Source organism: Lepidothrix coronata, unplaced genomic scaffold (genome assembly GCF_001604755.1).
Source record: "Lepidothrix coronata isolate B3197 unplaced genomic scaffold, Lepidothrix_coronata-1.0 Scaffold10, whole genome shotgun sequence".
In the NCBI taxonomy this organism is placed as follows: domain Eukaryota; kingdom Metazoa; phylum Chordata; class Aves; order Passeriformes; family Pipridae; genus Lepidothrix; species Lepidothrix coronata.
The window spans coordinates 8016838-8034542 of NW_016690190.1; the positions used below are offsets into that span (position 1 = coordinate 8016838).

The following is a 17705-nucleotide window of genomic DNA, read 5'->3' on the forward strand; positions in this document are numbered from 1 at the left end:
TTCAGCCAAATCTCTGGAAAAGAAAAGCGAAGTGCAAACTAAAGCAACAAAAAAAGAGATAAAAGGTTAGAAAGATGGCAGAAACATGAGGCAGGAGGTGGAGTATAAGCAACAAAGAGGGACAGAGACAGCAATATCTCAGTTTTCATCCACCAGGAATTAATCAGAGATTTCTAAACATTTAGACAAGGTCTTTTTATGCTTGTCAGAGGTTTGTCTGCTGTAAATTGCTATTAGCTTGTTAGCTGGTTAAATCAGTCAAGTCACTGTGCCAAGCTCCTATCCCTAGAGGCATCATCAGTCCAATTAGTCAACAAACCACTTGGTGTCTCTGAAAAAAAAAATGAATCAGGCTGTCATTGTCCTAAAATGGGTACTTAGGAAATGGAAGACCTCAAATCTTCAAATAACTTTATCCTATGTATTTCTCTTTTGCCCCTGGGGCATGATTTATATTTTAATTCATTCATTACTGTCTGTGAAGTCTATTGCAACCTTTGGATGAAGGAGACTGTATTTATTCAAGCTAGTAGTATTGCTTTGAAGACTTCTCTGATCTATGGAAATCAGTAGGTTCAGTGGCCTAAGCCAAATTCTCAGCAAATGCTGACTCCTCCTCTGCTGCTTGTAACAAGGAAACTCCAGCATTGCTCCAGAGACATAAGGAGTTCAGCAAACCACTAATCCCCACATTTCTTTAAGTCCAGGATTAATTACAAATATGCTCAGCAAAGCTCACAGATTTCTGCTGCAGGGGCTCTGTGGACCCAATGCAAAAGAGATCAAAAGAAGACTAAACATCCACAAGGTCATGTTCCCGAATGCCCTTCAGAGGCAGATCCACTGAGGAAGAGAAACTTCTGCTGTAAATATCACCAGCCTAGATGAGAATCTGTCAGAAGGATAGTGCTTGAGATTCTTCTCAGAGAGGGGAAGATCCCTTCTCTTAACTTGGACTCTACAATGTAATCTTAGAAAACACTGAAACTGCACTGCAAGAACAGAAAAACTTACTCCATTCCAGTGTGATTGCAATGACATTTCTGAACAGAGAAGCCCTGGGGAAAAGCCTGAATTCTGTTTCCCCCAAGAGACCTATTGAGCTCCTTTTCCAAATGATGACATATGGAGGCATTCCTTGAAATCCCAAATGACTAGTAGATTTCTTGCCTAGATCTGCCTTAGCTGCATGGGTGTCAAAAACATTTTGAAAGGCTATTCACTCATGAATAGAAAAGGACTTGTCTGCTGGTGTCTTTCTGTTCCAAACCAATGGACAGCTGCCTCCCTGATGAGACAAATCTGGCTGGATCTTGAGGCCACAGGCATCTATTAGAGCCTCAAGAATACAAAAGCTGTGGCTAGAAGGTAGCCTGGTAGGTCATTTAGTCATAGAATCACAGAATCAGCTGGGTTGGAAGGGACCTCCGAGATCATAAAGTCCAGCCCTTGATCCACCACCGCTGCGGTTGCTAGACCATGGCACTAAGTGCCACATCCAGTCTCTTTTTAAAAATCTTCAGGGATGGAGAATCCACTACTTTCCTGGGCAGCCCATTTCAATGTCTGACCACCCTCTCTGTAAAGAAATTCTTTCTAATATCTAACCTAAACCTCCCCTGGCACAACTTGAGACCATGCGCTCTTGTCTTGCTGATAGTTGCCTGGGAAAAGAAACCAACCCCCACCTGGCTACAACGTCCTGTCAGGTGATGAGGTCTCCCCTGAGCCTCCTCTTCTCCAGGCTGACCAACCCCAGCTCCCTCAACCTCTCCTCATGGTCATTCTAATCCACAGGAGGATTTAACCTCTTGTGATTTAAGGACTATAACTTCCCAGCCAGTGTACTCTGTCACAGCTCTTTCACCAATACTGGCATCCCAGGGTAAGGTTTCCTTAATGTCCATCCCAAACCTTCTTTGTGCCAGTATAAAGCCATTACTTCCTTCCACACCCAAAGTGAAGGCAGGCAAGCAGGTTATTCATGGCCTCTCTGCAGCAGTCTTGAGCCTTGTCATCTTTCTGCACTTCAGAAGATGCTTGTTGCTCTCCCTTGATCTGTCTCCATTCTGTCCATGTATTCCTTCATTCACAGAATTTCAGCAAAACTTTCACCCCTGCTGTGTACAGCAGAAGGAATTTTCCTTGCGTCTTGTGGTTTGTACGTTTGTTTACACATCCCAGCATGTTGTTTGCTTTTTTGTGTTTTGCAATAGCATGACATTGAGTCATATTCAGTTTGTGATTGACTGTAACCCCTGCAGCCTTTTCTGAAGATCTAAAGCACTTAGATGATGAGACAAACTTATCCCTGGCAATGTCATCCTTTCAGTCAGCTCCAGAAGCCTTGTGGGATCATTCAGCCCTACTAGATTCACATCTGGCGAGCTCTACAAGAGATTTCACTGTCATTTTCTTTTTCTGTGTAACACCCCAACTAAACATGATATAGTACAGTGAATCTAACAGCACTGCTTCTTGGTAATTGAACTTTTCATGAAGGGAACAATTGCAGAAAGGAAGCTAATTAAAATTAAAGAATTTCTCCTGATTATTTTATGGCATTTGCCATAGGCCAGTGGTTTCATAGTCCTCCTTTCTTATTTTTTTCATCTCCCTGTGAAAACAAATTGTGTTTGAAATAAAGCAGAGTGAGACAGCATAGGAGAGTGAGACAGAGGACATGCAAGTGACAGATATGGTTGGAACATAAGTCATGCTTGGGAGCTTGAGACGAGTCCTTATGATATGCTATCCTACGAATGTTTTTCTATATTTTTATGAATCCTGATGGATTCTACAAGGACGGAATTGTTATGTGAGAAAAAATCTTTTGGAAAATTTCAGTTTAGAATGATTGGCTAAAATTGGAAGACTACAACAAAACACAAAAGTGTCTGCAAAAATTTAATCATCGTCTCCTTTGCCATTCATAAAATATTCTGTGAGCAAACTTTAGGTTGCTGTGTTTGTTCTTGCAGTCTGTCAAAGGATCAGAATAAACTGTGGACTGAGCAATGCTTATTACCTGCAAAACTTGTTCTCCTTCCATCTGTGTGTTACTAACGGTACCAAAGACAGTCAAAACAGAATGAAGGAGCAATATTGAAATTATTTTTTGCTATATTTATTTCTATATTTGTTCTGTTAACACCCTTTTTGCTGTTCTGTAAATAATAGCAGCTTATTCCACTCAATGTCAGTTTTTAATCAGTTCCACCATTGAGGTCAAACATTAGCACAGCACTGCCTTAGCACAGTTTGTAGACAAGTGAAAAAACCCACTAAAATCCCTCAATTCTGTGCAATTTGATTTAGCGTTACTATAGAATATTTTTGGTAGGACTAGACCAAAGCTTACTGTACTTGATTTTCAGTCAGTTCTTGCTCATGCAGTCCTTCTACGAGTCAGTGGAAATTATGTCCAAATAAGGACTTTATTTATTTAAAATCTGTTCCATGAGACATTTCATAATGCTTGTCAAATTCATATTTTTAACCTTTTTTCTTTTGGGGTCTAAGCTTATTATACTATGTTTTTTAAAAGCTTTGCCTGCAATTCCATTCGTTTTAGGTATTACCATATGCAATATTAAACATGTATTTCCATTTTATGTTTTTGAATGTAATGTGGTATTCTTCAGTTAAACACAGTAATCACTGCATGTTTGACTGGGAGATAATATGACAGGAGAATAATTGTCCTGAAATGGCATCCAGGAGTTCATCCAGCTCCTGCCACTTCTGCACTGGCAGCAAAGAGCCCAACTTTACTATGCGTGACCTAAAATGTACAGAAAGCAGAGTAGGGGAATGGAGGGGTAGAAAGCCAGAAAATGTCACCCAGTGACACTGTGCAGCTTGTGAGGCCACGAGGAATATGCACTGAGCACAAGTAAACACTTGCACCCCGTTAAAGTTCAAGTACAGGCGTCGGCTGTCTTTTATTTCTGTGGTGTGAGCTGGGTCTTGGCCAGCAGCAAGGCCGAAGTGATGGGTTTAGTGTGTTACAGATCAGTCAGAACAACCAGTCAGGATGGAAATCTTGGAAGACATCCATTACAGCAGCCTACAACATTAATAGCATTAAAAATAATTTTCAGACAGATCAATACGAATCCTGTTTGCTTCGAGCCTGAGGGTGATTGAAGCGAAAGGGAGCCTTGGGAACAGAGTGAGTGAAAACACATTGTGTAACGTCTTATTTTCATCAAGTGAACACAAAATCTTTGAAATCCAAGTCCATTTGGCAGAATGCTTACCAGCCCTGAGCAGTAGTGTGTCTGACGTAGGGGAAATCTGGCTGAGTTCTTAGAGATCGTTTCACCGGGGGTGACCCCCCCGAGTGATGGGCGTCACAAGAATTTGACTGTGACTGATGAAAGGGAATTCTGGTAGAGGGTGGGATTTAGATCTCTTTTTTTATTTTTTTTTTTTTTCAGACAGGCCAGCTGAAATCTAATTTTCCCTCTAGACAGAGATCCCGCAGTCTTTAATATTTGCAGGAGATAGAGCCATCCCTGAAGCCAGGGAATATAGGAAGAGTATGCCTTTTTGTAAACTAGCCAGAAGATAATCAAGCTGAGTTTAATTAAAGGGCATTATAGGATACCAATAACATTTCTGACCTCTCACTGTCCACACTTTAATATTTTTCTTAGTTTTTATTTTATCTACATGAGAATAAATATTGTCTTAGGGGGGTTTATCATAGTAAAAGAAAACACAGGTACATTGGATGCCTCTCCTCTCCTCTAGCATGAAAATTAGTAGCTCACTATAGTTCTTTATAGACTTTTCAATTGCAAAAAGTGTCATGGGTGCAATCTTCATTTCTTATTAACGTCTGAACTTAATTAGAAATCCTTCTTCCTTGCTTTTAATGAAGTAAATGCATTAGCCTGTATTAACCCATTTTGGAGCTGTTTCTCTTTTTTCAATTTTCCTTCCTGCTGGTTTGGCACTCAGGCTGGTGGAAGTCTGGGCATTGTCTGTGAAACTCCAGTATTTCAAAACTTGGTTTTATTGAATATTAGAATGAAATGTTTGTATTATTCTGTACAGGATATTCTCCCTTTCTAGTGTCTGTAAAGGGAAATTCTCAGAAAGCTTCAGCGCAGAAATAACAGAACCTTATGTTTAAACATTTTTATTGAGCAAAAATGTTTTTAACATTCCCAGATCCATGTGTTTGGCTTGCTTGAAGCAAATCCAAATATTTTGTTATGACGTGACCTTGCATTAGTCTGCACCCACCCAAGCACTTCTCTGCGCCCTGTGAGACTGATCCTTGTGTCCAGCAGGCTGGGGTTACACCAACTTGACACCTGGACCCAGCCTAACTAGATGGAAGGTGGTGGCATCTAGTAAGATTATTAGTTTGCCCCTTTACCCCTACAATACATGCACATAAGAAGATGAAGTGCATGCTTGTCTTACAAGAGATGAAAATGCCTGCTCTGGTTTGACTGGGGGAGGCCGGGCACGAAGCCAAATTGCATTTTCCAGCTTCTTGTCCCTGAGTCTGTTTCCACATCAGCAGCCGCTATAGTGAGGGTCAGCAGAGTGGCTCTTGGGCATCAACCAAGGGACAGAAGACCTGGCAAAGTTCTTGGGGGTTTTTTTGGTTTGCCTAAGTTAGCAAAACCTGCTAAAAACTAAAGCACTTCTTACACTTCTCCTTGCCCTCTACTCTGCAGAGCTGCAGCCCTGGGAGCTTTATCTGTTTAAAATGAAGTCAATTTCTATTCTCTGGGTACTGCACAGGTCACAGTCATGTTTTTAATTACCAATTAGCCCTCCATTAAGGAAATAAAATGAGTTTTATGTGCTGGTTGTCAAAGGTCCTTATAGCTGCCTCATTTCATGTGTCCTGTCTGCTCAAGCAGCAAGCAAACGAACAGAAATCTACTCAGGGGTAGTAAACAAGACCTGAAAACCTTTGTCCCACAAAAGGAAAGATGGAGCCTGAGATGGAGAACCTGCAAGGACTTTTCATTTTTCATTCCCTTCAGTTGTGTTTTTCCTGTCTGCCATGAGCACTGTGAACAGAATGTTAAATATGCCCTTAAGCTACTCATGAAAGGAAAGGTCACACACACATACACGCTCCATCTCCCCCTCCTTTTCTCTCTTTCTTTCATGCGTGTATGTTGGTTGTATGTTTGTATGAATGTGTACAGAGAGGCCCCACCCTTAGAACACTGAACTGTGGGACCAATTTATTTGCTAAGAAATTTCAAGAGGGAGAGGTTATAAATAGTCATAAATTCAATTTATTTATAAAGCATTCCCTGTCAGGCGTCACTGCACAAACAATTATAAAAGAATTGTAGTGGATTAAAAACATAAATTAGAGCATCATAAGATGCACAAGAGTGATCGGATTCAAATGCATTTGACGGAGACGTTTTAAGAGTGGGATTTGATGAGCTCTTCTGGGTGGTCAGTCAGAGAAAAGCCTCTGCCCAGTGGTGTCTTAAAACAGAGATTCATGGTCAGATTTCTGCAGGGCCTTGCTTGGGGCTCTCTAGTTCTTAGCTCAGAAGTTGGGAGTGATTCACAGAGGGTCAAAACAGTGCTGGATGTGGCCATGGTTTCTTGAGGAGCCCATGTTTGCTGCCATCTGATCCCACACAAGCTGCCTGAACACTCCTTTCTTTGGCTGCTGTTCTCATCTCTCCCCTGCTAGCCCTTCTCTCTTCCGAACACGTGCTCCATGTCAAGGGCAATGGCATTCATTCTGTCAGTCATGCCACCTTCAAATTCGGGTTCCCCTTGCAAGGCGGTTTAGGGAAAGTTTCGAATTCTGTAGTGTTATCTGAGAAGTTGTAAAGAAGATGAAGAGAAATGGGCAATTCAGCCTATAGACAAATAAAATTAGTAGCAAAATTCTCCCTGGCATGCACTAGAATTATTCGAAACCTTGTAGGACCAGATAATTTCTCAAAAGTAAAAGAAAAACCAAAACCAACCCCCAAATTTCTGACAGAAAATATGCTTCATTAAATTAAGGGTATGGAATACAACTCTTCCACACCCCCCTTATCCGTGAGGGGATTGTAAAAAATTCTTGGCATAAAGTCTCGTTACGGGTATATTTCCGAAGGAACTCACTATCCACATGTTGGAGTCTGTTGGAAATTCAGTCCTGCATTTTGGGGCCCAATTTTTGGTCACATCTTAGAAAAGATGACCAAATACAATGATCAGTGTGTCTGTCCATATGACAGTAGTCTGAGCTTACAAGGCAGACAAACTACAGTTGCCAAAATGTTGACTTCAAGCAGTTAAAAAATCATCAGCTCCTGAAATTATGTAATTGATTTGAAATTAATAAATCTCATGGGGGCAGGGTTACTTCTCTTTAGCAGTCAGATGCTTGAGATTCACCTTTGCTAAGCTTCATGCTACTGCTAACAATCTTAGAGACTAGTAGAAAAATAATGTACTGAAAGCATTGACTGTGTAATGATGGTCAGATTAAAGTGATATCATGATAAGAGGTCCAGACCTATGACTTCAGGAACCAGCCTATAGATGGTGCAAACCAATTAAATCATTGTTATTGCTGAGGTCACGTAGATTGTTTCCAAAAGTAAGTGTGTTTGGTATCCTGCTTGGAAGATGCATTGTAGATAAGACCTTTTAGAAACGGTCCTAATGAATCAATATTTAATTAGTTATTTCTCTAGAATCTCTCCTAAAGCGGGATATATATTTACTGTTCTGTCTGCCAACAAAATACTCAATATTCAACACTAGCATGTTTTTAATGCTAATAATAATAATAACAAATTAATAAAATGGAGCACTGAAATGTTGCATGGCTGATAGACTTGTATATCTCATTGCATACATGATTGAGGTCAGACACCTGAGCATGGTGAGTTGCCAATTTCTAACTTGTTTGAGTCATTTTGGGAGCTGAATGAGACACAATATGCCTTGTGATGATCTATTAGATACAGCTGTCATACTGGGGCTGCTCTGATTTAAATGGATGCTTCTGGTATCCTGTCGTTAATCAGTGTTTGGTAGATGGACAATTGATTGTGGTGTTTCTAATGGCTTTGTTAACCTTGGGAGAAGACACTGGACTGCCTCACCGCCTCTGAAACTGCATAAAGGAAACTAGTAAAAGCTTTCTTCTAGGGGGTGAATTTAATTCCTAAGCATGGTAACAACACAACACCTTGCCAGCTTTTAATTTCTATCCAGAGATCCTAAATGAGGCTCCCTCAGCCATAAACCGTATGCTGCCTTCTCTAATTTTGCTTCCTCCTAGAAGGGTAATCTCTTATTGGTCTGATCAGAATATAAAGTGACAGTTCATTTCAATTTAATCAGAGTCGGGGACAAAACAAAAAAAAAACCCCTAGACGACAACCTTTTTTGCCTCTTCAGAGCTGTTCAAGTTGGAATATTTTTACATGGCATGTTTGGATAGCTTCAGTTCTTGGTCAAGAAAAACTGAGCCCCAAATTCTCTAAATTTAACTCATATATAGGCAGGATCCTATTGTTCTATTTCAATTAAAAAAAAAATAAAAAATCTTGAGCAACAACACCCAAGAGATTTCTGCCATTGCCAGCCAAAAACCATAAAGAAAATCTTATATATAATATGCATTGTTTAATTGGCACTGGAGTCCAAATTTTAAGTTTGAATGGACACATAATCCTTTATAAGTATCCAGAAAGGCACATGCTTGACCACCTCTATTGTGGAGAATGAGGCATCCCACTGGGAAGCATTGATGTGCAATGGAAAGGAAAGATCAAGTCTGTTAGTTTATTCTGAGGACTAGAGGTGCATTTAGGATGAGAAAATATGCATATACAGTCTCAGAAAAAATATAGGTTGAACAGGGACTTTTGTAGGTTGCCTAGTCTGAATTTGAACCCACAGCAGTGCTGTCTTCAAAATTAAATCAAACTGTACAGAATTTTGTTCAGTATAAAGGTTTCAAAATAATATTCCTCTTGTACTGTCATCCAAATGTTATTGGCATCCTTTCTGAAATGTAGGATTCCCAATAATTACATTATTCTGTGTAGTTCAATCTTGTTTCCCCAGCTAATGTTAGCAAAAGATGTAGGTGAAATTGATAATAAATCAGAACAGCAATGGCATTCATCGTCTGTATTTTGGTTTGAGTGAATATGAACATATGGCTCGCTGAGAAGCAAAGTGTGTTTGTACAAGGTAACCAGCACAGGGGATTAACCCCCATGTACCTTGGCTTTGCATTACAATTGGACTCTGACACAGAACGTAGTTCCACCAAATGCATAAATAAATTCAACTTGATCCTCGCCAAAGTGCTCTAAGAAAAATAAGGACCTCAGTCTAGATTCTGCAAGACAGCTATGCATGAAGTATTCCTTGATCTGCCAAGAAACCCTTGAATATAGGGCGGCTGTGTCGGGCCTGTAATCATTCAAAACTATTTATGTCCTCTCTTCTGTTCATTTCAGGGGAAGTTCTTTAAATACGTCGTGGGCTTGTTATGAATTATCATAAAGCACCAAAGGCTGGCTTGCACTATATTCCTGTTTTATAATTGCTTATTTCAGATTAGTGAGAATTCTGTCTTTGATTTATGCTTCCAGTGTTGGACACTTTTAAAGCAGCTACATGTGAGCGTTATCTCCCATTTCACCAGGTGTTAGTTAAAAGGTGGTATTTCTGCAGTGCTTGGTGTGAATTTAACTGTGCTCATTGGAAAGCCTGACACTGCCTTTGGCTGGAGTGCAGAGAAGGGAGTGCTGATCATATTTGGAAATCTAACCTTTCAGAAGCTCTTCTGACTTCTCTTTACCTACACAGTGGGTTAATGTTTAGTCAGATATTTGTCACCCACTTTCTTCTTTGGGTTTGTTTAATCCTTGTCAGGTAAAATCAGGTAGTGTTCTTTTGCTCAGTTTTTTTGAATATTCTTTTTGGGGAACATGTAGAAGAAGGGATGCTGTGTTTTAGGACCAGCAGTGACAGCAAATGGAGTTATGTTCATCAGTATGCCATCTTATCCCTTTCTCTTTATCAAATAAATGGATATGGCCACTTGTTTCTGCAATGGCAGTAATTTTAAGGAGAAATAAAAAAAATTCAATTAAGTTTTTCCTTCTTGTGCTTGTATTTGTTTTCATGCATACTTAGCTGAAAACGTGTCCTGAGTAACTGAATACATTCAGAAGTAACTCGTTGTCAACAAACCTGTCTTAACATCTGCTTTATTGAATTGATCCTTCGAGTGCACACATATGGGTCTTCCTCACAGAAGGTCAAAGCTATTAATGCCAACAGTAGTCTCCAGGTTAGTATATTCACACAGTGAGGATATCCTTATCTCAGATGTGATCATAACCTGTAACTCAAAAAACACGGAACCTTTTTTTTCGTTTAGTCTCTTGACCATCTTTCCCAGCACAGCAGTTCAGTGTCCTTACTGCCCATCAGAAAAGATTGTTTTCCCTACTAGGGAAAAGTCTGAGTGCTTCCCCTCTGATTTGTATCTTTCAGAGTCTATTTATAAAAGTAATGCCAAAGCATCCTATATGACAGAGGCCCTTAAAATACTGCTGTTTTACTTGGACATCTGAGTATTTGCATTACTGAAGAAATGTATTCTCTTATGTTTAAGGAAGCATTAGGGAATAATAATGCAGACTCTGACGTCTAAGGTCAAACAGGCAGCTTCATAAAGGTTCTAGTTGTGCAGGGCTTGGGGCTCATTACTTCAAACATTTAAGCTGTAGTTTTTGAAACATGGTTTGTAATAAGCTGAGCAGAATGCAAGTAGAGACAGACAGAAAAGTCTGAGAAAACTTCCACTGACTGAATTTTGTACTGTAAACTCTTTAGAGTGGTGTGTATGAGATGCAAGAACCTGATTGGGATTTGATCCTTGAGTAACTATTGCAAAGAAAATGTTATGACCTATCAGTGCTGCTGGGTGGATGGAGTTTGGAGAGCTGGGATCAAGATACAGTGAATCATTCTGACGACCGTTTCTCAGAAACAGCACTGGTCTACTCACTCTCTGACAGGAGAAAAGCCTTATGGCACCCTGCAATAATTTCCTTGGATTTCCTGTTTTCAGACTCCTTTATGAACCCAAGATGACATTAGCTACAGTTTAAAAATTATAAACGAAAACAAACCTATGACTTCTTCGGAAGGCACATGGGATTAGAGGGTTTTCATACTTAATGCAGTAATCCTCTTTTGGAAATGTATCTTAGAGCCTTAACAGTAAGTTGATGTTTGTTTCTTTGTTAAAAGTAAGATGATGTACAGCTTGTTTCTTGGCAGTGTTAGTGCTGGCTAATCTATCAACTAGGGTAGCTGATGCTTATGTCCTATATCTACAAAAAAAAACCCCAAACAAACTCAAATAAACAGTGGTAGAGCCAGTTTCAGAACACGTGTGCTCCAGGGACTGGCTGGTTTTCTAAAACTTTTATCCTTCCTCTTCTTCCACGCATATTTTGTTTGTGTTTTTTTCCTTTGGTTTTCAAAACATTTGCATTACTATTGCCCAAGCAGGAAGCTCCTGCTTTGTAATTCTACAACCTGCAGTATGCTTCACGTGCCTTGGCCGCGTGAGCAGGGTTCCCATTTCTAAGGCACAAATGAAAAAATACTGTTCCTTCTTTCCTACAACTCCAAAGTAAGTTCCCTCTCTTTTGATGCTGTGGTTTGGATTTGTGTTTCAAGGGGCAATACTGTGGCTATCTCCTCTCATAATGGTAGTGGGCAGCTCCCTCCCTCCCTGTCAGCAGGGAGCTCTCTCAAAGAGAAACATCAATACTTGTCTAGATTGGTTGCTTTCAAAATTGTACCAAATCAGCTTCTTGGAAGAGTTGGAATTATGGATACTTTGCAGTGCTATGTCCCTTGGGAGATTAAAACACTGAGTCCTGGTCTACCAGCTTTGCTCTGAGAGCAAAGCTTCAAATGAGCAGGCAGAAGTATAGATGCCCATTTGGCAGAGGCAAATTTATTGTTCTGTGGCTGCTGAGGGCAAGAGGTGGTCCTGTCATTTCCAACCTGAGGCAGGGGATGGTTGAGTCATATCTGTGGGCTCACTGGGCAAGGTGGCATCAGAACTGGGACTGAAACCCACATTCTGGGGAACTCAGTTATGCTGTGTCGTTACCGAGTTATGCTGTGTTCATAAAGGCTTTTCAGTTTTATAGCATGAGGACAAAAGGGAACACAAATTAATTAGTAGGCTTTTCAAATTCTTCTTGAGTCTGAGCAGGAGTAGCTTTCTGAAATGATCTTGGAGCAGCTGCACTGTTTAATCTCAGCAGTATTTTTCCTTCAGTTTTAGACTCTGGAATCATTAATTTAAGTGCAAAGGATCATAAAACCTCTTCTCTGCTCAACATTCTGTATCTTTTAGAGGCTTTTATAGAATTTTATTTTTTATGGATCTTTCCATCTTAATCGAAGTATTGTAAGGAATTTATTCAAATAGCTTGTAGTTATATATGTATATATTTATATACCTATGTATAGATGTGTATATATGCATGTGTGTGTAATATTTTGTTATATTAGTACCTCAATAACAAGGTTCAACAAACAGCATTATTACAATAACAAAAGAGGTGCCAGTAGTCCCATAGGCATCTTCAGAGACAAAAAGGTATAAGGCTCCCAATCCCAGCCAAGTGGAACCTGTGAGTTGTTGAAATACTGTCTGCTCCATGCACTATTACATATTTAAAAAGTAGTAATTAAAAAGAAAAAAAAAAAAAAAAGGTTGTTCCAGAATTTTCTGAAGTGTTTGCTTTCATGGCTCTTTCAATTGCACTAGTACAGGTATTCCAATGAAATTCATGGAGTAGAAAGGCTCTCCTGGCCAGGCAGGCCTGCACAGGGCCGTGGCCATGGGAGCAGCACAAAGCCAGACAGAGCTGGCAGCAGCTTTTGTCCCTGGGTGCCCAGAGGTCAAGGGCAGTGCTTGCTGTTAAACTGCTGGGCACAGGATCAGCTTTAGGCCTTCCTCTTCAACTGTTCTGCCCACCAGCTTCAAATTGGACCTGGAGTTCCTAAATAGGAGGGTGGGCTCCTCGACATCCCCCTGTAACCATCTCAGCTGTGGCCACTGAGAGGTTTTAGGGGCAGGCTGTTTTTTAGGGCCTACGGCACTCCTGCATGAGACTGTGTTTCTGTTTGCACAGTGGGATGCTGGATGAACTTGAGTGCACAGGGCCACCTCAAAGGCAGTCTGAAGAGTGGTTTTGCCCTTTTTGTGAGACGGAAAGAGAGCTTGCCCACAGCTTTGGAAAGCCCTTGGCTGAAATAGGGAGTGAGTGAGTCTAATTAGTGGGTTAAGTTGCCATAAGAGAAATCTTTGTTTCCATCCTAAACAGTGTTCATTAGTCCTTAGTGAGGCCATGTCCATCCTAGGCACAGCACTCCCATACTGAGTTCAGGGCAGGTTCTTCCTCCTCAGAGCCCATTTCCATCTTTCTCCAGCCTCTGCATAGGTTTTACTTTGTCCTTGCAGAGGTAGGGCATCACCTCTCAGGCAGAGCTACCGTGAGCTGTCTGTGGGGTCGTGTCAGGCCCTGGGCTATGTTGATAGAGGCAGCACAAAGGTGCAGGGCAGTCAGAAAGACCACACAGACTTCCCATCATGCAGTCATTTTATACTACTTCTAGGGTTTAAGAGATTTCGTGACAGCTAGTCCCTCCTTACAAATGTGTGCATAGAGATCGATCATTTGGGTCTGTTTGGCCATGATTTGTGTATCAGGAGGTACTTGCTCAGTTGTCAGCAAGAATGGAAGGTGAAGGGCTGCCCTGTTAGTCCCTTCTAGGAGTGTGCAAGCCATTATGGAGCTTTTTCCTGTGGTCAAGCCCATGGTTAGATTCCTGATTGTTAGCACTTCTGTGCCTATTCCTGGGCTAAGTAAAATAGTGCCCTTACTATTTGTAGAGGGGACATAGTAGGTGCTGATATTGTATGCTGTTGTTTCCATCTCTGAGTTCAAGGGAAGGAAAATCCATAGTGTACTGCTGTGTCTCCATTTGGGACAACAATGGACAAATTCTGTGCTGTGGGCGAGTTCAAAAGCTTTACTACTAGATCAGATAACTTCAGAATGATACTTTTGCTTTTTCGGGTGTTCCTTGTACTAAGCACTGGTGGATACTGCAGGCATTGTGAAAGCATCATCTGAGGGAAACCAGCAATATTCTAAAGCACAAACATATGCCTGCTACTGTCAGATGGAATTTTTCAGTCATGTAAAATATCACATTAATGTAAACATACAAATGAACTGGCAATTGGTTTTTTTTGATCTTCAGGTTTCTAGTGAGTTGTTAATTATCTGGAGCTGAATGTAAAATATTCAAATGGGCAGCTGTCAAAAGGTGGAATGATTTTTTTTGTAATCCTGCACATTTTTTATTGCTATATAATATGAAAGTGTCATACCTGCGTTCAGCTGGACAGAGGAACAGGGTAGATAAAATTTGGAGCTCAGAAGAAAAATAGTGACCTGTCTGACTGACTTGCTGGGTATTTTTCAAGGTATCACAGGAATGCGTAGGATGTTTTAATTTGTATTTATCTTAGATTTTGTTTCTTCAGTGTGAACTTTTAATGACTTTGTAGTTTAACCTCTCAGGGACCTAGTCTCCTTTTGCTGTTATCTAGTTTTCATGTACTTATCTCCCACGCAGCTTGCCACGCAGCACTTCTGTAGTGATTACCTAATGCTGCAGTTTCCCTCCTACTTAGGTGGAGGTCCCTACCATTTCTGCAACACTGCTATCCTTATTCCACACCGGGGCTAAAAGCCCCAGGGATGAGAGATGGTGAGCCTCTGTACTGCACCAAAAGCTTGATTGCTTGTCCTGAATCAGGCTGTACTGTAACTGGAAGTGACTTTGGATATGCTTAATTGCAGCCTGCATTTCACAGGGACACGTACATTTCTAACAGTATGACTAAAAGCCTCTAGTGTTAGTCAGCCTGATCTGTAAATCACTTACCACCAGTATTCAGCCTACTTCTTCCCCAGCAACAGAAAAGGGAATCCCAAAGAAGGCTCAGTCTGACACAAGCATTAGTCTCAGGTGGGCTCTTCTTATTTTTTTCCCCATCTCTCTCCCCATTATTGCATCCAGCAATGTTTCCTCTCCAGAGGCAGAAGAGGGCTGGATGCAGTTCATTCTGCTGGCTGGCAATATTTGGCCATGTACGCTGGAGAGAGCTGAGTGCCTGGACGCTGCCCCTCTGCTTTGCACAGGCCTGTGCAGGGGTCAGTCCTCACCAAGGCAAGGGCAGCAGGTTTCAGAGTCTAACCAAAATTTACTGGCCCTGCCCTGACTGCACATAGGAAAGCTCCCTGGCAAGCAAGCCATGCGTGTTAGGTGCACCCGAGTGGCGAGTCGATGAGTTGGGTGGACTACAACAAAAGAAAACATCCTTATCCATGGTTTGTCACTCACACTAACCATTCTCTCTCTTGTTCTCTTGTCTTCCCCAGGAACGAGTGGAATATCTCTTTCTCATAATTTTTACAGTGGAAGCATTTTTAAAAGTAATAGCATACGGACTTCTCTTTCACCCCAACGCTTACCTCCGCAATGGCTGGAATTTACTAGATTTTATAATTGTGGTAGTAGGGTGAGTACCAACAGTTTGTTTTTGAAGGCACAAAAACAACAGTTTGTTTTTGTACACACGGGGATATTGGCAATATTTGGGAGCTTAAGGGTGGGGGAATCTCGGTACATTACATATGAGTGATGTTAGAGGTTGCTGTCCATCATGTTCCTCCTACAACCACCATTTAAATGGTTTGCAAGACATAGAAATTAAACTGCTCTTTGGGAACAGGGATAAAAAGAAGAAGTAGTGCAAGCTGTTGGACAAAGTCAAACGCCTGGATATGCTTAAGTAAAAGAAAATCCCTTTGTCTTTAAATCTGTGTGAATATTAAAAATAATATCTAGGTAATCCTTTAATTAAGATTAGGAGTTGGATGACAGATAAATTCTGCCATCTTGTGAACTTTTACTGGTGTTTCTCATTCTGAAAGATGGATGATAAATTTAAACCCTAGGTTTTCCTACAAACTAAGTTCCTCAGCTCAATTGCCCTGTTTAGCTGGTGATTTCAACACTTTTAATTTCGACCCTTTTAATGTTTTAACCTTTCTAAAGAATAATTTTACTATTGTAGATCAAATTGCTACTTTGAGCTGCAACCTTTCTAATCCTGTTATTCCTCTCCATGTTTTTCAAGCTTGGCATTTAATTTATTTGAATAAAAGCAAAGTAATACACCTTCTGCTTTTTCTACCTAAGGGTAAGAGATAAGCAGGGGATTTGAATTGTGGTTGTTTGAGGGAAGAGGTGAAGGATAAACTACAGCTGAAGACAAAGAGAACAAGTATTTCTTTGCCTGAGTAATTTGTCCCATCCTCCCACCACTCCATTGTTAAAGAGTTTCATCGCCCACAAAATCTTGTAGTCTTTTCACCTCTTTACCAAGCAAACTCTGCATCAGCTCCTAGGGAGAATGTCAAAAGGGACACTCCTAGTCATCAAAACCCCTTCATAATTTCTTCCCCAAACCATCTATCTTCCTGACCATTTTTGTGCTGGTCCCAAAATATTTCATCGGCAAACTGCTGTGTGCTACCCAATCCCTCCCACTTTCCGTCATCAGGGGGAAAAGTGGGTGGAAGGAGAATTCCCAGTGAGGGGGAGGGAGAACAGGCTGAAACCTATTCTTAGTCTCAAGACCTCTCTGCCTCCACGTGGACACAATGCTTCTCCTTACGGCAACATCCATTGCCTTTCTCCTTTGTTCCTGCTCGAAGACAGAGGATCTGATAACATATTAGCAATTGAAAACTGGAAAATCCCCAACCCCTCCCCTGGTATTGATGGCCAGTTCCATAGTTGGTTCTGCCTTTGAATGCTCTCAGATATCCCACCTGCTTGGAAATTGCTGCTTAAGTTGAAGAAAGATTGGAGAAAAAAGAGTTCTGTGAATGCGATTACTCCGTTTTCATTTTTCTGAGAGACATTTTAAAGAGAGGACACATTACCTCCTCTTCTTCCATTGGAATGCAAGAGAGCAGGGCTCCAGAAATCACAGAGCAGCATTATATCTAGTTTAAGTACAGTCCTTTTCAATTTTCATACTAGGGCAGTTAATCAGCAAGATGATATTCAGGCTGAAATTAATTCTGTTGCCAGCGGCAGAAGCTGCAGCTCTCAGGTCTTCTATCTGCTTTTGCCTCCAGCAGCTCTCAGTTCCCCACCAGAGGGGGAACAAAAAATGTAACTGGGGAGGGATTACAGGAGTATAATAAACATGGCCAAGACCCCAAGGTCTCTGTTAAATAGTAACAATCTCAAGTGACAGATTCCACTTCAAGGCCAGATGGGTTCCTTTGATGTTTATCTGTTTAAACTCACTGGTTCAGTACCACAGCCTAGGCTGGTGTACTGCTTTTCCTCTCCACAACCCCTCTGCAAAATCTACGTGGTGATACCATCTGTTCCTGTTCTGCCCTGTCTTCTTTTCCTAGGGGCTGTCTGAAATCCCTCAATGACATTATGTTTAAACTTCAGTGTATTTGAATCTTTTGCCAGGGAGGAAGCCCCATGGAAAATGTTTAAAATACATTTTAAAGAGAGAGGAGGAAGAGAGCAAGTGC

The 17705-nt window shown here is 40.9% G+C and overlaps 1 protein-coding gene across 1 annotated transcript in view; it reads left to right on the forward strand.

Moving 5' to 3' along the window:
- CACNA1C (calcium voltage-gated channel subunit alpha1 C) overlaps positions 1–17705 on the forward strand; it is a 439532-nt gene that overhangs the window by 217567 nt on the left and 204260 nt on the right. Inside the window, exon 4 of the mRNA XM_017804609.1 lies at positions 15519–15658. Coding sequence (XP_017660098.1) covers positions 15519–15658 — 140 coding nt within the window. The remainder of the gene's footprint in view (positions 1–15518; positions 15659–17705) is intronic.